Source organism: Galeopterus variegatus, unplaced genomic scaffold (assembly GCF_000696425.1).
Source record: "Galeopterus variegatus unplaced genomic scaffold, G_variegatus-3.0.2 Scaffold348, whole genome shotgun sequence".
NCBI classification, from domain to species: domain Eukaryota; kingdom Metazoa; phylum Chordata; class Mammalia; order Dermoptera; family Cynocephalidae; genus Galeopterus; species Galeopterus variegatus.
This window is the reverse complement of record NW_007726459.1, coordinates 496,359-519,196: the sequence shown is the minus strand read 5'-3', so window position 1 is coordinate 519,196 and position 22,838 is coordinate 496,359. Positions and strand designations below refer to the sequence as shown.

The 22,838-nt window shown below is 37.2% G+C and overlaps 1 protein-coding gene across 1 annotated transcript in view; it reads right to left on the bottom strand.

The window, feature by feature from the left end:
- ADAM9 (ADAM metallopeptidase domain 9) overlaps window positions 1-22,838 on the bottom strand; it is a 129,774-nt gene that overhangs the window by 39,712 nt on the left and 67,224 nt on the right. The window contains exons 12-16 of the mRNA XM_008567818.1: window positions 19,247-19,418; window positions 16,400-16,492; window positions 15,225-15,420; window positions 5,151-5,256; window positions 173-356 (exon numbers count right to left, since the gene is read on the bottom strand). Of these exons, the coding sequence (XP_008566040.1) occupies window positions 173-356; window positions 5,151-5,256; window positions 15,225-15,420; window positions 16,400-16,492; window positions 19,247-19,418 (751 nt within the window). The remainder of the gene's footprint in view (window positions 1-172; window positions 357-5,150; window positions 5,257-15,224; window positions 15,421-16,399; window positions 16,493-19,246; window positions 19,419-22,838) is intronic.

Below are 22,838 nucleotides of genomic sequence, written 5' to 3'. Positions count from 1 at the left end.
TGGATTGTATAATTATAGTTGTTCTTAATTTTCATCTTGGCAGCTTAAAGACAAAATTTCTACAGTAAATATGAATTTATTTTACAATCAGAAAAGAGCATCCACTTACTTTGCATAAAGATATTTAAATTTGTTTTTACTTCACTTTGTAAATAGAAAACACTTTGATTACCTTTCCAGCATCACATTTTGTGCCTTCATTCACCATCCCAGGATCTGGAACATCTGATCCTAACTGGAAATCCACACCCCAACATTTGGTGCCTCGACTAGGTGTTTGAATAATAGAAGGAACAATTCCAAATACAGGCATGTCTTCCACATTCTCACACTGAAGCTTTCCACACAAAGCATTCCTGTTAAGAAATAATGCAAAAATAAAATGCATCCTGTGCATATACAGAAGAAAAATTATATATTTGTATATAGACAGAGTTCACTGCTATTAAGCTGAAAAGATTCTCTCTGAGAAAGTGTATGAGAGCAATAGAGGTCAAAGCAGCTTTCTTTAAATACAGAAATAAGGGAAGACAAGGTAAGTGGATGCTAAGACGCAAATTATTAGGGTACAAGGTCATGCACCTTTTCTGCCAAACTTGATCCCTCTTTACTGTCTATCTAGGGTTCAAAAGCATCTAATAAAGGTGCTTATAAATATAATTTTACAAACGCTATTACATAGGAAATACAGAAATACCAAAATTCAATAGTGTCTTCTTACAGAGTTATGATAAGGAGGAAATTAGATTTTATAATGTAAAACGACTAAGAAAAGACTCCACCCCTCTTTGCCTGGCTAACTCTTAGTTACATAGTTAAAGACTCAGTTTATTAACTTATTAATTCATACCTGACCACAATTCCTATCACCAAGGCTGTATGTGTCAAATGCCCTTCCAATATTCCTTCATAATACCCTAAATACCCCAAACATCAATTCTTATGATGCTGTATTGAAACTTCCTACGTAATTGATTGTCATCACACCCAAGCAACTACCCAAATACTTGAATCTACTCTCTATTATCATTGCAAAGTCGTCACAGAATATTTTTTCCCAACACTTCTCGCTCACTACCTCCTGAAACTTCCCGTTCTAGCTATCATAATATTCTTTTACTTATTTGATTAAAACCTATGTCCTTATAACTTTTCTTCATTGGTCCCGAATCTTCCACTTGAGACCAAACAGATAATGTCTTTTCCTTCTTTCACAGGACTGCTGTTTTAGGACAATTATTACATAGTCCTAAATACTTATATCACCAGAACAATATCCTACAATCATTCTTCATGCATCAAGAAAGCCCCCCTCTAAGTACGTGACAGTTGGCCTCACTGCCTCATGAAGCATAGAACCCAGAATGGAGCATGAAATCTCAGTTACAGCCTGACAAGCAAAGAAAAAAATGGATCTCTCATTTATTCCAGATACTGTACTTCTATTATGCCCAAGATTACAGTAGCTTTTATGGTAATTACGTTACATTATTAATGCTCTTGAATTTATCACAAACTAAAACCCCTATTTAATTTTTGCATATCCTGCTATTAAGTCTTCATATTCCCTCCTTTCTGCATTTAAGAGTTAATAATTTTGTCCCAATTATGCATTTATCTTATGTCATCATTTATTTGCTAAATGAGTAAAGTGCTTAAACTTTCTGAGCTTCAGTTTGTTCATCTGAAAAAAAAGAAATAAATAGTAATGCCTATCTCATGTAGTAGGTTGAAATTAGGTATGAAAACCTCTAAAACCAAGCACAGCATAAAGCAGAGCTCAGTCAGTGTCTGTTGGAGTCCACCAAAATTCATGTTGCTATGATATACTCACTATTTCATATGTAGTCTTGGTGACACTAAAGAGTAAAAGAAAAATACTCTTAACATATAAAATGCTGTTACAGATCACTAAGAAAAAGATAACCACTTTAACAGAAAAATTAGCGAAGATGCAAATAGGCACTTCACAAAATAAGAAATACAGACAACTAACAAAGCTAAGAAGAGATGTTCGTTACAGTAAAAGAAAATTCTATTGCAATCCTCAATAAAATAATTGCTTCAGGCAAGGAGCTTCCATAAGGTGAAACATTGGTGGAGAACTGGATATTTATATGGTACAAAATCACCACTTTACATATTATCTGATAGCTGCAATGGAAAAAACAACCTTACAATAGCAAGATCTGGTTATCGCCACTTAGTATCATTAATAATAAGACAACCTGACACTATGTGCCTCCTTGATGCATTGCTTATGAGGTATTCTTGCCAAAAATGTTTAACCTGAAGTAAATTTAGATTTTAAATTTAACATCTGATTTAAAAAAGATTCAATGGATAAAGGGAAAAGATAAGCAACATTGAGAGGAAAATATCAAACGAACCAGAACACGGGCCCACTAGTCTAACCATTTCCACAGGTTACTGTCATTAAAAAGAATAAAGTAAAGAGGGATATTTTAGATCAAAAGTGACTTAAGTGACATGACAACTAAATGCAATGTGTCATCTTTGAGTCCTGATGTGGAAAAATGCCAGCTAAGAAAAACAATTTGAGGACAATTAGGAAAATATTAATATTGACCAAATATCAGATTATATTAGGAAATTATTAAGTTTGTTAGGTGCAATATGGCATTATGAATGGCCTTATTTACTGGTGATAAATACTGAAGAATTTAGGAGTAAGGCATCTTAGTGCCTTTAATTTACTTTAAAATGGTCCGGCAAAGTCTACATAAAACAAATATGATAAAACTTAACAATATTTTCATCTAGGATATATTGGTGTTCATCATACTATTCTTTCTACTCTTCTGTATATTTGAAATTTTTCACTTAAAAAATTTAAAAAGATGACACTATGTAATGAAAAGGAACATGTGAAAGGGAACACATGGAACATAAACATGAGACTTGTGTTTATCAATGTACATACACATCAGAAAGAAACACAATGGGGCCGGCCTGGTGGCGCACTGCTACAGTGCGCCGCTTGGGAGCGCAGTGGCGCTCCCACTGACAGTTCGGATCCCACATACAGACCGGCCGCTCACTGGCTGAGCAAGGTGCGGGAGCAACACCGAGGGTTGCGATCCCGCTGCCAGTCCCGGTCCAGTATGGGCGCGACACTGAGGGTTGCGATCCGTTGCCGGTCACGGAAAAAGACAAAAAGGAAAAAAAAAAAAAGAAAGAAACACAACAAAAAATTAAGGGAGTATCTCCAGATGGCAGAATCATATGTGATTACTTTTTTAGGCTTTTCTAGATTTCAGACATTTTCTATGATAAGGATGATAACAAACAGTGATGATGATGGTGATGACAATGACAAGGAGACTAAAATGAACCAGGTACTCTTCTCAGTACCAACAACCATCAACTCATTCAGTCTTCAAGACAATAACTGGAAATACAAGGGTACTTCAAAAAGCTCATGGAGGGCTGGCCCGGTGGTGCACTGGAGAGTGCGCCGCTTGGGAGTGTGGCGGCGCTCCCGCCGAGGGTTCGGATCCCATGTGGAGACCGGTTCCTGCTCACTGGCTGAGCGCAGTGTGGGCACAACACCGAGGGTTGAGATCCCATTGCCGGTCAGTAAAAAAAGACAAAAAGGAAAAAAAAAAAAGCTCATGGAAAAATAGAATTAAAATATAACACAAATCTTTCCATGAACTTTTTGAAGACTCCTTGTAGACACCATTTCCAATTATTACCCCCATTTTACAGAGGAGAAAAATGAGGTATGTAAATGAAGTAACTTGTCCAAAGTCTCAGAGATGTTAAGTGGTTGAACTAGGATTCAAACCCAACAAGTCTCACTTCAAATGTGTATTTTTAATGACTATATTATCCTTATTTTACTATTATAAAATGTTTCTCAAATGAGCCCCAGTAATTCATAAGTTGGATAAGTGTAGTTTCTATATTTTCAACAAGATATTCATAAAAATATGAAACCAGACAAGGCTAAAAACAAGGATACAGTATGTCTAGGAAGCTCCCTCCAAGTCTACATTGATCCAACTACCCCTAGGTGCTAGCTCAGCTCGTGCGATCAGTCACACTAACCCTCCACTACTCATTCTTCAGGTCATCTATACCTTCATTCGTTTGTCCAACAAACATTAAACAGGCACTTACTATGTTCCTTCCAGGCATTACGTTAAATGCAAAAGATAAAATGTGTCACTGGACCTTACAGTTGAGTGAAGAAGGGTAATAACCAAACAGTCACACAAACAAGTGGAACTGTGACAAATACCATAAAAGAACATTCCAGAGATAAAGAAGAAAATTTGGTAATAATAAAAGGGTTAATTCAACAGGAAGACATACAATCCTAAATGTGTATGTACCTAATGACAAATTCCACATGAAAGCCAAAAAAAGGGGTATCTTCAAGGACAAAATTTTCAATACAGTCACATGCCACTTAAAGGTCAAGTAGCATAAAGACCTAAAAATGTCTGTTGGATCTAGTGACGTGGAGGTGGGTCACTACTGCTATTTCTCCTTAGCAAGCATCGTTTCACTACAGTCACTTAGTCTAACTGGTGGCATAGGAGGTGGAGTGGGTAAAAGCACAGTATAGTATTACAGCATAATTCTAATTATACTAAATGTCAGTGTGAGCATATGAAGCGCACAGAAACAAAAAGGGGGAAAATACACTGAAAATAGTGAATACGTATGGATTAGATGACTTTTTTATTGTTCAATAAGCAAATGTTATAGAAATAAAACATGTTTTAATTCATCATTTCAAAATTATATAGAATGAGAAGAAAATAATGAATTAATCAATTAATTCTGTGGGTACATTTATCTAGGGACATATAATCTTTTATTGAAAGGAAAATGAAAAGGGTGTTTAGTTGAGGTTCTTACTGTAAATAAAGAATAAACAAAGTTAGATTCTAAAAACCACCAGATTTTAGACAGTTGATGTCTAAAGGGGTGAATTATGTTACCAGTTCTGTTCTTAACACCAGAGTCTCTCTAAAACTTTGTGTTGTAAAACGTAAGTTTGAAAAGTTAGGTATAGGGGAAGAAAATGAGCAGTCACAAGGTGCAGTTACAAAAAGATACTAGAGATGTATGGTCTTAAAGTCTTTTGTATCCTTCATGACTTCACCTCCACTTACCCAGTGGCACACTTCTTATATTCATTGCTGGAGAAACCACAATTGCCAAATCTGTCACCTTTAGAATTCACTTCAATGAAACAATCTCTTGGGGCAGCCTTGGCTTCTGTAACATTAAACATTTAAATTAGAAAAAAAAAGTTATGACAATTTAACTTCAGAAATAAAAGTATTCCCTACACACCTGGATGAATTGGAAAAATATCAGGCCTTACACATAAAACACTATTGTTGCACATTTTATAAGTAACAACAAAATGTAAAAACAAAGCTTAGATTGTACTTAAAAGTTACCCTGGACTCAAACACTTTGACCCTGAAAGAAATGTCATTAAATAAGAAATTATAAATAGACTAAAAACCATGCACAGTCATTCCCCTGCTCTCACAGATACATCTGCTGCACCACTGGTTACATCAGGCTGGGAGGGGTCAGTGAAAACACTATCAGCTATTACTTTTATTTTCTTACTTACCATATATGGACACTTAGCTTAGGTGTTCCTACTAATTAGATGAATTGACAAATACCCCTGACAGGTGACAAAGTACCAATCCATTCTTGTTTTCTTACACTTTACATACATATCACTTAATATTCAATTCTTCCACCTAATTATACAAATGTTTTATTTGCAAATATTTTTAAGGCAAAATGCCAGTACTGCCTCTTTAATAAAAGAAGGTCACTTGCCTATCTTACTCATCTGATACTATGCTGTTTAGTTTTAAAGAAAGTCGATGTGGGCTGAAAGGAGTTACAGCAAAAAAGAGGCAGAGGATAAAATAATATAAAAAAATGAATATGGAAAACTTGCACAGAACAAATATCACATGGCAATATTCCCTTAAAAAGAACAGTAACAGCTATAAAAGTTCCAGATAAGACACAAAGGAAAAAAAAAAAAAAAAAGAACTGTAATTCCCTTAGTCCCAGACTTTTTTGCAAGTCTCTATAAAGGTAATATCTTCGCTAGGTAATAGTTAAAATGCCTATCTGTAATTACTTTTTTGGTCTGGAATAACCTGCCTATTCCTGCAAAATATATCAGAAGTTGACTGATCTCTACCACCCAATCCCATGACCTGCCTCACATAAGTCCCGATTATTTCTTACAGAGTCTTCCGTCCTCAGTCCCTATCTGACCCACCATAAGATAAGGGGTACAACAGAAACTAGAAATAGTTTCTGATCAAAATCAAAAGTCTGATCAAAATCAACAACTCTAGATTCAGAGAAATCTAGCACTGTACCCATGACTGATCTTCTTAATGAAGTAACAGAACAAAAATAAAAACAGAAGAGGTGAAGTAAGGATTTGGGTTTCATTCCTTCCTCATTTCCTTCCTCTCTCTCTCTATCCCTCCTTTCCTCCCTTCCTTCCTTCACTGAATATGTATTAACCACCTACTAAGTGTCCCACACCTGACAGATAAGAGAGTTTACCAGTAGCTTACTGAAGAAAAACAGAAAAACTCCTAGTCCTAACTGTCCATTATCTCTTCTGAATTAAAGATAAGCATGAACACACACATGGCACTCACATATTCCACTAGGTTCAATATCCTGTTGTTGCTGTTCCTAATAACTCAAGACAAAAATGGAAGAAGGTGGGAAAAAGAGGATTCTAGAATGGTTTTGGCATAAATCACTGCCAGTTATCAAGCACAGCAATCTGCATAGATGTGCTGAAAAGCAACCCTTTCCCTGAGCAGCTTCGATCATCTGAAGCCAATAAAGGAAACACAGGATGCAACACAGTGTAGACTATGGCTGTTGGAACACTGCTGGCATCGATGTGTGATACAAATAAAGCTGCCTACAGGTGCTGCCATGCCTCGATGCAAATTATCCGTGGTTTCCCATCAGAACAACCACACAGCAGCTACTTGACATCTTTTCTCCGCTCCTCAAAGCTATGCTCCACAATGTTGCTAGAGAAATCCCAAAGGCAAATCTAATCATGTCATTTCCACACTTAACATCCATGGTTCTCCATTACCTAGGACAGAAAAAGCTTAACTTAAAATCCTTGGCCCAAAAAAAAAAAAAGGTTAAGGTGAGCAACCTGAAGGACGTAGTCCAAATTCCTGGAAAGTCTAAATCTAACTTCTCTCATGCCTCATCTCTTCTCATTCTCCTAGGAACAGCATATGTCTACCTATACTGAAGCTCTGCTAACATATGTTCTGGCCTATAAAGCAACAGTAAAAACCAGAATTTCCCATCAAATAATTTTGTTAAAGGAATCATAAGAATGTTGTCTTCTTTCAGCAGACTACTGGAACAGAACAGAAAACCCAGAAATAGATCCAAGTATACATGATGCTTTGGTATATTGATAAACGTAGGCCGGCCCGTGGCTCACTCGGTAGAGTGCGGTGCTGATAACACCAAGGCCACGGGTTCGGATCCTATATAGGGATGGCCGGTTTGCTCACTGGCTGAGCATGGTGCTGACAACACCAAGCCAAGGGTTGAGATCCCCTTACCGGTCATCTTTATATAGGAAAAAAAAAAAAAAAAGATAAACGTGCTATTCCAAATCACTAGGAAAACTGAGTTGTTCAATAAATCCCAGAAAAATTAAAGACAACATATGCAAAATTAAAGCATAAAGGACAAAATGGGAGAAAATGTTTATAACACATGAAAAATAGTTAATATTCTTAATCTAAAAAAAACTTGCAAAATAGCAATACGGAATAAATAGCTTAGTAGAAAAGTGAACAAAGGTCAGGAACAGGCAAGATTTAAGAAAAAAGTACAAATGGCCAACAGCAATATGAAAAAAAAAAAAAAACATTCAAACCCACTAGTAATTAAAATGCACATTTTGAAATGATAAAAATATGTTTTACCTTTATCACATTAGCAGAGCTTTTGTAAAAATGGAAAGACTTGTTGGATATATTTGATGAAATGAACAGTCATGTACAGCTAATGAGAGAATAAAATGGTATGATATTTTTGGAGATTATGTGGAGATGTCTTAAAAATCTTTAAAGAACGTAGTCTTTAATAAACAATGTAACTTGAAGAAAAACATGGATGGGGCAAAGACTGAACTATACAGTATTCACTGTCAACATTGTTGACTGTTAAATTATAGTACGTCATTAACAGGATGTTATAGAAAAGTACTTAAAAACATGGAAAAGTACTCACAATTTATGGTTAATATTGAAAAAAGAAAGGTTTTAAGCAGTATATCAATGTGATCTTATTTTTGTATATTATACACATATACAGTCATATGCATAAAAATACATGAAAGATATTCATCAAATTTTTATCAGTGGTTACTCATCCAGGATATTCAGAGTATGGGAAATATTTATTTTTTACTTTTGATGTCCTTGATTAATTTTCCAGCAACAGGCTTCATCAGCTCACCATGCACATGGTGGTTGAGATCACGGATTTACTGCATTTTGTTTGTGTGACCTTGGGCTAGCTGTTTATCCCTCTCAGCCTTAGCTTCTTTATATGGTGTCTTTAGGGCCAAATACAAAGTTTGATAATAAGTATCAACACCTTCTCATATATGTTCTCTCTCAAGTTTTTCATTTATTTGATAAACATTCATTTAGTATTTACTCAAAGAATAAGAAATTTGGGAATGCATAAGCTAGTGAATGACTTTCAAATTCCTTATACTCCACAAGTTCAAAAAATTCAAAGGAATGAAGACTAGACATATAACACCTGAACTAATTGACTATATCTTTAAAAGCATAATCCATCAAGGAAAGGGTTAGAACACATGTATATATTTTTCCCTACCTCCCGAAATCCCATGTAAGCAAAGAAAAATATATACATATTTTTTAATTCATAAACCCATGGAGAGTAGAAGTGGGAAAGGAGACAGCACACAAATTTGGAAAGCTGAAAAGCAGCTGGTTAAGTAGTAAATGACTTAGTGTAGTTGAGAAAACAGAACCTTAAGCTGGCGGTGGAGAAAACTGAGATCAACCCTTTTTATACCATAGAATTCCACAAAAATAAGAAATTGGTAGTACCAGACACCTCTGGATATAGGGGTAAGGAGAGGCAGGTAGCTAAAGTGAAGAGGAAAAATTTAAAGTCTGTTTAAGAAGCAGTTAGATGCACACATCACCCTTCTCTTTGGGCAGCCAGAAGACTGTTTATTCTCTACCCTGAAAAAGACTTGAGGTTTATTTTCTGGAGAGAATAAAACACAGGGTTTCATAACTCAGAGATACCAGGCATAATAATAAGCACAGAAACTGTTCCAAAAATGAGAGGATGAACTGACTATTTGCCTACCCCATACTGAGATCCCCAGTCTTTTTCCCCGTTGCCACCCAGAATGCTGGTAGCCAGGCCTTGCCCCTCCAGGCTAGGGATAAGTAAGGTCTTCACAAGGGACCCTAATAAGCCCAAGAGAAAAAATAAAATAAAGATGAGGATTTTGGCATTTGCCCAATTAAAAGGTTTAACCATATCATCCTACAGAAAAGCTTACAGTTACCAAGCCCCACACACGGGCCTAGATCTACTCATCTGCTCCATATCCCGTCCCTTGGACCAAGGACTATCAGACATCTGAGGAACACTACTAATATAAAAGACAGAAATACAAACAAAGAGAAAAGATAACTTTTTAAAAGTTACTATACTGAGAGACATGAGAGAAGATGTCTCATACATAGAACAAGAATAGATTACTTCTTAAAAAGAAATGGGGAAAGGACTGGCCAGTTAGCTCAGTTGGTTAGAGCACAGTGTTATAACACCAAGGTCAAGGGTTCAAATCACCTACCAGCCACAAAAAAAATTTTAAATAAAAAAGAAATGGGGGAAAAAAACTCAGAGAACATAAAAGAGTTCATGAGAACCAAAACTATGATAAATAAAATGAAACACTCAATTTAAAAATTTGAAGATAAAATTGAAGAAGTTGCCCAGAAAGTATGCAAAAAATAGGAAATATAAGAATATCCAAGAAATCCAATATCCAAATAATATGTAATCCAGGAAAAGAAACCATAAAGTAAAACTAAAGGGGAAAAAAAGTCCAGAACTAAAAAAATAAATTTCCAAGTTAAATGCGCCCATCAAGTACACAGCACAATGAATAAAAACACCCAGATCAAGTCACATCATTTTGAAGAGACAATCCTCAAGCATTTCCAGAGCAGGGGGGAAAGGTCATATACGAGAATCAGAATAGCTTCAGACTTCTCAACAGCCACTCTATAAACTAGAAGACAATGAAGCAATGGCTTCAAAACTGTGAAGGAAAATGATTTCAAACCCCATCAAACTACCAGTCAGGTATTCAGTTAAGATGAAAACATTTTCATACTTGCAGGATCTCCAAAAGTTACCTCCAATTCATCCTATCTAAAGAAACTACCAAAAGAAAAGCTTCATGTAAAGGAGGAAATAAACCAAAAAAGAGGGCAATTTTGGAAACAGCATACAGGAGATTCAAAAAGGAGAGAGACAAAAATCCATTTTAGGATTATGGTAAGAGGAAATCTCAGGATAAAAGTTAAGACTAGTTACAGAGGGTGTGATGGTTAATTTTATGTGTCCACTTGTCTGGACCATGGGATGCCAAGATGTTTGGTCAAACATTAATCTGGGTGTTTCTGTGAGGATGCATTTGAATGAAATTAATATTTAAATCAGCAGACTAAGTATTGTGGATGGCCCTAAACCACTCAGTTGAAGCCTGAATCGAAGAAAAAAACTGACCCTTGCCTGAAATAAGAGGGAATTCTTCCTAATGGCCTTCAGACTTGGATACTGCTTTTTTCCAGCCTTCAAATATGAGGGGTCTTACTGGGTCTTTGTCTAAAACTTATGCCATCAGCAAACCTAATTCTTAGGCCTTCAGACTCAGACTAAACTATCACCTCTCCTGTGTCTCCAGCTTGCCAACTCACCCTGCAGATCTGGGATTTATTAGCTGCCACAATCACATGAGCCAATTGTTTATAAGAAATAAATATGTGTGTGTATATATTTATAAAATATATATGTAATATATATATATACACACACACACACATATATATACACATATATATAAAATTTATACTCTCTCTCTGGAGTCTGACTTATAGAGATTTTGGTACCAAGAGTGTTTCTAGAGGAACAGAATTTTATGGATGAGTTTTGTGAATTGGTTCTGAGATTTCTGGAATTAGCTCTCTAACCTGATTAAATTTTTAAAGATGCTAATGATGCTATTTCCAGAAGTAAAGAGAGTACTGATAGTCCATGGTGTGATCTAGTAATAGAGGTACACAAAATATCACCACTGAAGACTCCTACTCAGTCACTTATAAAAAGCAAGGATCTGGGTGACTGTGTTATGACACCTTCAAATATTTTTGTCAAACTAACAGGTATAATGAGATTGCCTGGTTGCTCCTGCTGTCACTGGGCAAGTAGGGAATGAAAAGGAGTGCAGGGATTCCCAGCTCAAGCGCCACATACCTGACCTGAAAGGAGACCCTGTGTCTCTTGAAGGAGTCCCTTATCTCAGCAGGACTGCGACTGCTGAAAATCAAACCCAGAATCTCATCCTGCAGTGACTAAATGCAAGTGAACTCCCAGCCTTATAGGAAATCTACTATTAAATTTAGAGCCCTGAATGTCAAAAATGAGATCTTGAAAGCAGGAATGGGAACATGTAGGAAGACCTTGATGAAGCTGGGTACACTGAGTTGCTAAATTCTGATGAGTCTTTTTTGTCAGTGGAAGAGGCTGCTCCACCCCCAATGGAAACAGCCTCTACACAGTCTGAGGGAATTAACCCTGCATTGCCTGAGGTACTGTAATGGACTCCCCTGAGGCAGCTGCCATGTAAGATCATGCCGATTCTCCTCAGGACCCCCCCCCCAACACCCCTCTTTGCTTCTACAACTATAACTAGACTCATGTCCTAGCAGGCCCCTAAAGATGAGTTACAAAGTATGACCCATGAAGGGGCTTGCTACACTCCAATACAAAAACTACCTGAGTTTGCTAATTATACAGACAGAGGTCCAGGGAACATGTGTGAGAATGGACATTAAGGGTGTGGGATAACAGTGCAAAGAACACACAGTGGGATTGGGCTGTAATTCTCGATGAGGGCTTACAAGGCAGAGGTTCTGCATTTAATGTTGCTATTCAGAGAGTTAAAAGGACTCTAGCAGTTTTTTGGTTGGTTGGCTGAAACATGGAGCAAAAGTAGTGCCTCTACCTGAGAAAAGAGTAAAACAAAATCAATGCCACCTTCCTGGAGGGACTGCAGAGATTAGTGTCACCTTCGAGTACTTGAAAGAGGCAGGGGTGGTGACTCTCACCACATCCCAATTCAACTGGCCTATAATGCCTGTGCAGAAGACAGATGGCTCTTGGAGAATAACAGTGGATTACTGTAAACTTAACTAGGTATTGACTTTAATTGCAGCCGGTGCACCACATATGGTTCACTGCTTGAGCAAATTAACACATCCCCTGGTACCTGATACACGGCTATGATCGGTCTAATGCCTTTTTCCCTCTCCCTGTCCACAAGGCCTACCAGAAGCAGGTCCTACTTCAGGGGTGCATCAACTCTCCAGCCCTATGTCATAATTCAGTGTTGGCAATCTTGCTTGCCTTTCCCTTCCACAACATATCACACTAGCACATCACATTGAAGACACTATGCTCATTGGACCTAGTGAGCTAGAAGTAGCAACCAGTCTAGACATCAGTAAGACCTTTGCATGACAGGGGGTAGGAAATAAACCCTTTATCATGTAACATAAGATATACTGACTTTATATCATAATATTTAAGTATTGTTAACTTTACATCACAGTAGTTAAGTTACAAGATATCAAAGAGAAAAGTAAGCATCACTCAAAAATTTTACCTGCTTTTCTGGGGAAGAGGTTAGTGCATTTTCAGTTATACACAAGATAGTTCTATCACGCTAGGTAGAGCTATAACCTTAACAAGGTTTTCATTTGAAGATCTGGTATGGTTTAAGAAGCTTCCTATGGTTGTCCAGTTTCAAGGGATGGACTTTGATGGTTAACTGTATGTGTTGACTGAACTACCAAATGCCCAGATATTTGATCAATCATTATTCTCAATGCTTCTGTGAAGGTGATTCTGGATGAGATTAACATTTAAATTGGTAGACTGAGTAAAACAGATTGCCCTGCCTATTCTAGGTGGGCATCATCCAATCAGTTTCAAGCTTGAAAACAACAAAAAGGCTAACTGTCCGTCCCTCAAGTAAGAGGGAATTCTTCCTGATGGCCTTCAGAGGAATATCGGCTTTTTTCCTCTTTGGAACCAAACTGACACACTATCTCTTCCAGGGTCATGGGCCTGCCGGCCTTCCAACTGGAACTGTACCACTGGCTCTCCTGGTTCTAAGGACTTCAGGTTCAAACTGGAACCAAATCGTCGCCTCTCCTGGGTCTCCAGCTTGCCAAGTCACCCTGCAAATCTGGTACTTACCAGCCTACATGATCACATGAGCCAGCCTCTGTAATAAATATACAGTCAGCCCTCTGTATGCCATGGGTTCCACATCCACAGATTCAATCAACCACAGATTGAAAACATTTGAAAACACAATGGATGGTTGCGCCTGTACTGGACATGTACAGACTTTTTTCTTGTTATTATTCCCTAAACAATACAGTATAACAACTATTTACATAGCATTTACATTGTATTAGATATTATAAGTAATCTAGAGATGATTTAAAGTATAAGGAGGATATACATAGGTTCTATGCAAATATAATGCCATTTTTTATAAGGAACTTGAGCATCCGTGATTTTGGTATCTGCAGGGGATCATGAAACCAGTCCCCCATGGGGTGCGTGTATGTGTGTGTGTGTGCTATACACATATGAGTGTATATGCATATATATCTCCTATTGGTTCTGTTTCTCTGGAGAACCCCGACTAATACAGAGGGCAACCAGTCAAGACTGAAGAGAAACAGGGGCCTCCTGCTCAGACTTCTTCAAACAGATTAAAATTAGTATAATACCTGATGTCTCTAAACACCTCAAGGCAAGACTAGGCCACTGGTTAACAATGTACAGTTGAATTAGTGGTAAATACACAGAAACTAACCAAACCAAAAACAAAAACAAAAAAAGACAATCATTAACTCTAGAGAAAACAATAGGCAGAAAGGCAACTGTAACTTACTACAAACTTCAGTTGTGAATAGCATTAACATGGCTATTACACAACACACAGTCAACACTGCTCTCACCAAAACTGAAATTAATCCATATTGGGAGGATAAAGACTGGAAAATGAGCATGGGTATGACGGGAGGTGTCAAAGATTGAGAGAAGGAAAGAAAACTAATTCTCACCTTCCATAGTAAGAAATTAATAGTTAATGCCTAGAATGGAAAAATAAAGTAGCATTACCAAGAGATTATCAAAAGGCAAGGACCAAATAACAAAAAAATCAGCTAAAAAAGATAAAAGTGGTTGCCTCAAGGGATGGAAATACTGGGTGGGAATAGGCTTTATTTTTTTCATAATGAACATTATACAACAATTTGCCTCTTTAATCAATTTGTGTATACCTTTGATAAAAATAAAAATTTTAAAAAGAAAAAATAGGGAAAAAATTTTAAAACATCCTAAATATCTATCAGTAAAAGAATGGATAACTAATCACAGTCCATTTATCTAACGGACCACCTCTGATGCGCTATGATATAATGTGTCAATATAAAGATTGTGAAGAACATTCTGAGTGAACAATGCAAACAGCAGATCCACATGCAAACCCAAATTTTAAAACCAGAAAGTGACACGGCATACGTGTGTGTGCATGGATTTTATACACAGAGGATAATGAGAAAAAGAGAGATAGTAAAAGCAAAAAACATCAATTGAATTTGGACACTTTAAATTCATGACCATGACTGCGTGTGGAGAAGGAAGAAGGGAGATTTGACAGGAGAGGGGAACAAGAGAACTTCAACTTTAATAATGTGTTATTTACTTTTTTAAAAAATCTAAAGCAAAAATAAAATCAAAGCAATCACTTATAAATAATACTATCTTACTTGAACCAAAGATGACTTGACACTGAGCATCATAATACTGGCACATGCCATTATAACAGTAGGCTTTGTTATTCTGGCAAGGATATCCATTCTGAATGAAAACATCTGGCTGGCAGAACTGAGAAGAACCATTGCAGTATTCTGGAACATCACATTCATTGGTTTTTTCTCGGCATAAAGTACCTCCTGGAAGGAACTAGGATAAGATTCAAATTAAAAAGAAAAATCAGGATAATTTCCACAAACTAATCAAAGTTGAAACCACAGTATTTATATCTATAAAGGGTTCTACCAACAACAAATGATTAAATAACCGGATAGAAAAATGAACAAAAACTACTAATAGGCAATTCATAAAAGTCATAAATATGAAAATGAAAAATCGGTAACTTCATTGCTAACCAAAAGAAATGAAAATTAAATAAAAATACAAGAGCACTTTACATCTATTGAACTAACTAGAATTACAGCACTTGCTAGTAACCAATGTTGGCATAAGAAAACAACTATTTCATAACTGTTAGTACAAGTACAGACATGCACATTTGTAGAAGACATATATAAAATGTATCAAAAATTTTAATATGTGTATTATGCTTCGATGATTTCTCTTATAATCAATACTTAGAAGCAATCTAAAAGTCCATCTCTAGTTTACTAAAGACTGACTATATAGCCATGTAGAACTACATGAACAGATAAAAGTCCATGGTATCTTACTGAAAAAAGCGGGTAGTAAAATATGTGTATCTGCATTTACTCACTTATACACACACTCTCTCTCTCTCACATTTGTATAAAAAAAGTGACTAGGTTAACAACAAATTATCAACAATGTTTAAAAAATATATCAACAATGGCTACCTGAGGAGAGTAAATTAATAGAGAGGGTCTTTCCTTTTCTACTTTCTATACTTTAGTATCGCTGAATTATTTCTAACAAGTATATACATTACTCTAAAAAAATTTTTTTTAAGTTTCCACTTAGGAAAATATCTCAATAGACCATTTATCATAAAAGAATGTGCTTTAACACTGAAAACAAGCGGCATAAGTTTTTTTCCCATAATCATAATAAAAATAGTGTTCTCTTAGAGATCTCAGAAAACAAATTTTGATATATACAGATTTTTCTTTTTCTGTTTTCTTGATCCTAATAGAGAAGAATTCCTTACCCAACAGTCTTTACAACAGTCGCCATATGCACATTCAGCAAATGATTTCAGCTTACAAGTACTTCCTTCACAACAAGGGTCCGATTCACATTCCTGTGAATAGAAAATGACTGTCAGAAAAAAAAAAAAAAAAAAAAATGAGTTACTGACATTAATACTCATTAGTATAATTCTTATTTCAGACCTAAAATCTACTTCACTCTAACCTTCCTACAGCAGTTACTCTCCATTGACAGTTACTTACTATCCTTCTAGATTTATCGGTGTCCCTTCAGCTACAAGTACACAGGTCCCAACATATTTATGAAATCATAAAGTATGTGCCTTACTAAGTCTGCTAATACTGCCAAAACAAAGTACCATAAAATGGATGGCTTAAACAATAGAAATTTATTCTCACAGCTCTGAAGGCTAGAAGACCAAGATCAAAGTTCCTGTCAATTCAGTTTCTGGTGAGGGCTCTCCTCCTGACTTGAAGATGTCTGCCTTCTTGCTGTGTGTTCACATGGCCTTTCCTTGTTGTATATGCACTGGCAGAAGGTAAGCAAGATGTCTGGTGCCTCTTCTAATGAGGACACTAACCCTGCTGGATCAGGGCCTCAACCTTACGACTTCGTTTACCTTAATTATTTCCTTAGAGGCCATCTCCAAATACAGCCACACTGGTGGTTAGATCTTCAACACATGAATTTTGGGGAACACAAACATTCAGTTTGTAACAGTATATTTAATGATCACAGGGAAGTAAACATCCATGAATACCTTTCTCTTCTGTCTCAGGGTCTGACTTCTCTTTGGGGTGGCTCTTTGCCCTATGTGGACACTCTTAATCTTGCTTTGCATCTCTTACCACACTTTGGACCACCATGGCTCACCCTTATCCCCAACATCCCACCCACAGAACCTTCTCCCCTATGTTAATATAGTAATGTCAATGTCCTACTTTTTAATTAATTTATTTTAATTGATACATAATAATTGTACATACTTATGGGGTACACATGATATTCTAGTATATATACAATGTGTAATAATCAAATCAGAGTAATTAGGACATCCATCACTTCAAATAATTATCATTTCTTTGTTTGGGGAACATTCCGAATCTTCTCTTATAGGTATTTTGGAAAATACACTAAATTACTGATAACCATAGTCACCCAACTGTGCTCCTGAACAGTAGGACTTACTCCTCCTACCTAATCGTATTTTGTATTCATTAACTAATCTCTCCCTATCCTCCATCCCCCCTACCATTCTCAGCCTCTGGAAACAATAATTCTATTCTCTACTTCCAAGAGATCAATTTTTCAGCTCCCACATATGAGTGAGAATATACCATATTTGTCTTTGTGTGATTGGTTTATTTCACTTAACATAATGTCCTCCAGTCTCATCCATGTTGCTGCAAATGACAGGATTTCATTGTTTGGGGAGTTTTTTATGGCTGAATAATATCTCATTATATATATAAACCACATTTTCTTTATCCATTCATTCACTGATGAACACAGGTAGATTCCATGTTCTGGCTATTGTGAATAGAGCTGCAATAAACATGGGAATGAAGATATCTCTTCAACATTCTGATTTCCTTTCTTTTGGACATATACCCAGTAATGGGGTTCTATTTTTAGTTTTAGGAACCCCCATACTGGTGAAGACACAGAGAAAAGGGAACTCTTCTACACTGTTGGTGGGACTATAAATTAGTGCAGCCACTATGGAAAACAGTATGGAGGTTCCTCAAACAACGACACATACAACTGCAATCCCACTACTGTATATATACCCAAAAGAATGGAAATCAACCTTTTGAAGGGATACCTGTACTCCCATGTTTAGCGCAGCTCTATTTACTTTTTTGTGTGTTTGTTTTTTCTTCATCATAAGACACATACTGCCTTTCTAGAAAGTGAAGTCATCTGGTAAACGCCAAGTGTGGTGAGGTAAGGAAGAAGAAAGAAGACACACTGTGTAAAAGACCAATAATATAGTAGGATTTACACACTACTGAATAAGTTTCTTTAAAACTTCATGTAGAGTTTAGGTGGAGAAGGCTTAAGCAGGTCATCTTGAGAGGAGGAAGGCTAAGTATGGTCAGGAATGTGGCTGTAAGACAACGTTAATGAAGACAGGCATGGGCTCGCAACAGCATGTGTGGGTAACATCTGATAAGCTAGAGATCAGGAGGGAAACTGAAAGTTAATAAAGGGAGAGTGCTACTTTGAGTACAGAGAATTTTTATTCTGAAGGACGCTAGAGGATGGGCCAACTTCAATCTACGTTAAAAATGAGTCCAACTGAATAAATATTTCTGCAATGGCAGTGCCAGGAATGGTGAAAGCTTACAAGTAAGGAGCCAGCTGAAACACTGATTAGTTCTTTATTTTTTTTATTGCAACATAACTGATTATACATATTCGTGCAGTACAGAGTTGAATGTCAATACCTGTGCTGATTAGTTCTTTAAAGTAAATATGTAAGCCAATAACCATAATAGAAATTGTAAAAGGTAGCAAAAAAATAGAAGAATAAACATGGTATTTACCTTGACTTCAAAACAGATGATAGATACCATTTTAAGGGTATTTCAAAAAGTTTATGGCAAGATTCATATTATCTTCTAATTCTATTTTTCTATGAACTTTTTGAAGTATTCTCATATTTTCTGAGAAGGAGGAGATGACCAATCCCAGGAACATATTCACACAACAAAATAAGAATCCTCATTTTGCCACTAAATTTTACTTTAGCTCCTAGGCAAGAGCTGCCCAAAATGAGCAATTTTATTTTTTGCACATATCATGGTAATTTTACAAAGCAAAAATAAAAAATTAAACTGACCTTTGGAGTACCACAGTCACACTCTTCCCCAGGATCCACCAATTTATTACCACAAAAGGGAGCACTATAGGCTTCATCAGGTTTTGGAATATTAAGAAGGCAGTTTCCTCCTTTATTTAAAGTTAACTTCTCAAAGTCCTCTGCACTGCAACTGCTAAAGTTTCTGGAACCTCTACAACAAACATTAAGAAAAATATTTTATGTTATAGTCATTACTAATGTGGAAAATTTTCAGTCATGTTTTTGAACAACAAAAAGCAAATATTTTAAGTGGCAGAAAATAAGCTCTCAAAAACAGAGATGAGAATTCATATCTATTCCTAATAAATATAGAACATTACTTTAGCTACTACATAGTAGTTCATTATTTTAGTTACGAAATATTATACCTCCAGGAAAATATCTTCCAAACATACCACTTACATTGGAATACAAATTCATAATTCTCGGCATCAGAAGAGACCTTAAAAATTATATATTCCTATACAGAATTAAATTTTATTTCTCTAACATAGTAAAAGTTCTTCAAATATTGGACACTAGCTATATGTTGTCCCCAATCTTTTTTCACTCTGCAGGATAATATTCTTATGTTCCCCTTCTATCTCTTATTGGGAGCTGTATAAAAATAATGTGAATGGACAATTCCAAAAGAGATGCCCTATAGCCATCAAGAGTCAGGCTACACAGTGCAGAATTTCAGCTACTCCTCTATGACGGGTTTTCAGTTTGAGCTTTAAGTGCCTTTTACGAGAATTCCAGGGGCTGTGGTAATACCCTGAAGGCTGAATGGGCTTTAAGAAAGTGTCTAACTTGTGCTGTCTATGTAAGATTTATACAAGTCAACTTTGGTATTTTCTACCTGAGTTTTCTTTAGTGATTGTTTTACTCAATACCTATAAAATATTTTCAGATAGTCCCAGTGGCTATTTTTACCCTTGAAAACTAGTGGGAAATACACCCATACACCACAGATCTTTGAGAAATCCAAGTTACACTGAAATTCTATTAAGGTTAGTCCCATTTATTCATTATTGCTTTCATAACCTGAGCTTTTGGTGTCATATCCAAAAAATCCTTGCTAAAGCCAATGTCAGGAACTTTTCCCCAATGTTTTCCTCCAGAAGTTTTCCAGTCTTACATTTAGGTCTTTTATCTACTTTCAGTAGATTTTTCTGTATGGTGTAATATTAGAGTCCAATTCCATTTTTTCACATGTGGAATCCAGTTTTCCCAGCACCACTTATTGAAGCAACTATCCTTTCTCCATCGTGTGCTCTTGGTGCCCTTGTTGAAAATTAGTTGACTATAGGTGTTTGAGTTTATTTCTGGCTCTCTATTCTGTTCCATTGTTCAATATGTCTGTTTTTACGTCAGTACCATACCGTTTTCATTACTACAGCTATTAAACAAAACAATTGCACAGCAAAGGAAATAATCAATAAGATGAAAAGGCAGCCTACACACTGAGAAAAATATTTGCAAAACACATCTTTGATAAGGGGTTAATATCCAAAACATATAAAGAACTCACACAACTCAATAGCAGAAAAAAAAAACCTGATTAAAAAATGGGCAAAGGATTTGAATAGACATTTCTGCAAAGAAGACATTAAAATTGGGCCAACATGTGTATGAAAGGTGCTCAATTTCACTAATCATCAGAGAAACACAAGTCAAAACCAAAATCAGATATCACCTCATACCAGTTAGAATGGCTATTATCGAAAAGACAAGAGATAAGTACTGGTGAGGATGTGGAGAAATGCAAACCCTTGTGCACTGCTGGTAGGAATGCAGACCAGTGTGCCACTGTGGAAAACAAAAGATTCCTAAAGAAATTAAAACTAGAATTACTGAGAGGTGTGGCAAGATGGTAAACTACAGGTACCTGGGGCACATCCCTCTCACAGCACAGGACCAGAACAACTAATACAGCTAAATATCGATGGGAGCATCTGTCAGAGAGTGCAAGGGTGCAGGAGGAGACCGGGGAAATCCCTGTGGAGCACAAAATCCAGGATGGCAGGAGAGAGAGAAGAGAGAAGAGAGTGGCACACAGCCTCAGCTGCCACATCTCTGCCATCAGGATTGGCACAGAAAAGACTTTCCTTGGTGGAAAAAAGGTAGGCAGAGGGCCCTACTACCCTCATCCTCACCACAGAGGCCTGCAGTTTCTACTGCAGGAGGATCCCACAGCCCTTGCAAGCCTGGAGCCGAGCGTGGAGCTGCCTGGAATACACACACTGCATCACTCAGAACAGAAGCACATACAATGCCCTCCCTACTTGCCATCCTTGTGACCCAAGCCAATGCAGTACAGCACCATCTTGAAACTAGAGCTGCTAAAGAAACACACTAGATATCAGGCAATCAACACCCCTACCCACGGGCCGAGTTCCATGCACCTAAGCTCCCAACTCTGAAAAAACACATTACAGATCCCTATCCTAACGAACACACCCCTGGGGGATCAACAAAACTGAAATGCATCTTCCCCCTCCTCCTTTGCCTTTGCTTTGAAAAGCAGCCAGGCAGTCTCACCCTCAATAGTTCTGCCTAGCAGGTTCAGTCCACCAGCTGAGTAGCAGCTGACTGGGCCCCCTCATGGCAGGCCTGTATCACAACCTTGCCCAGTGCCCAAAAGGCAGTTGACAGAACCTCCTCTCTGCAGCCCCACCTTGTGGGCTTGCCCACTACCCAAGAAGCAGCTCAGTAGCTCTGCTCTTGGCAGACCCATTCCCAAACCACCAAGGGAAGCATGAACTCACGACTGGCCCCAAGAAGTGACACAGTGCACTGGCTCCCAGAAGATCTACATCCAAATAGCCAAGCCAAAGTGTTCCCAAGCCCCTGACTCAGAGCAACAGCCTGAGACTAGCTCTCATGACACTGGTGGACCCACCGCTGAGTCTTGCATCTGAAAAACAGCCTGGCAGGCTCACTCATGAACAGAGAATTAACACAGTCACCCTGACACTGGCAATCAAGACCCAGAATCTCTGACATACTACACAGCCAAACCTCCAGCCTAAAAATCAATCCAGCAACCCCATCCACTATAAGTCAACTCCTGAGACAAATGGCCCACAGTGAGCATGCACACACCCCCCAGCCCGAGAACTAACACAGTGAGTCCACCCCCAGCAAAGCCATGCCACTGCTACCACAAACCACCTAAACACAGGCCACTGAGGCATGCATAGACATAGCAAAAGTGGATTACAGCTGAAGAAATGACACAGAGTCTACACTATTGCATCCATCCAGAACAAAGCCATTGTACTCTACCCAACTGACACCCAAAAACACATTTATAGGTGAAAGTCCTTCCCACACAAACCACTCTACAAAATTCAGAGAGGTGACTATTCCACCAGATGCACAGATGTCAACAGAGGAAAACAATAAACATGAATAAACAAACATGACACCACTAAAGAAATACAATAATGTTCCAATAACTGATTCCAAAGAATCAGAAATTGCTACTTATCAAATTAATAATCTTGAGGAAACTCACTGAGCTACAAGAGAATACAGACACTTCAACAAAATTAGAAAAACAATTCATGATCTGAATGAGAAATTT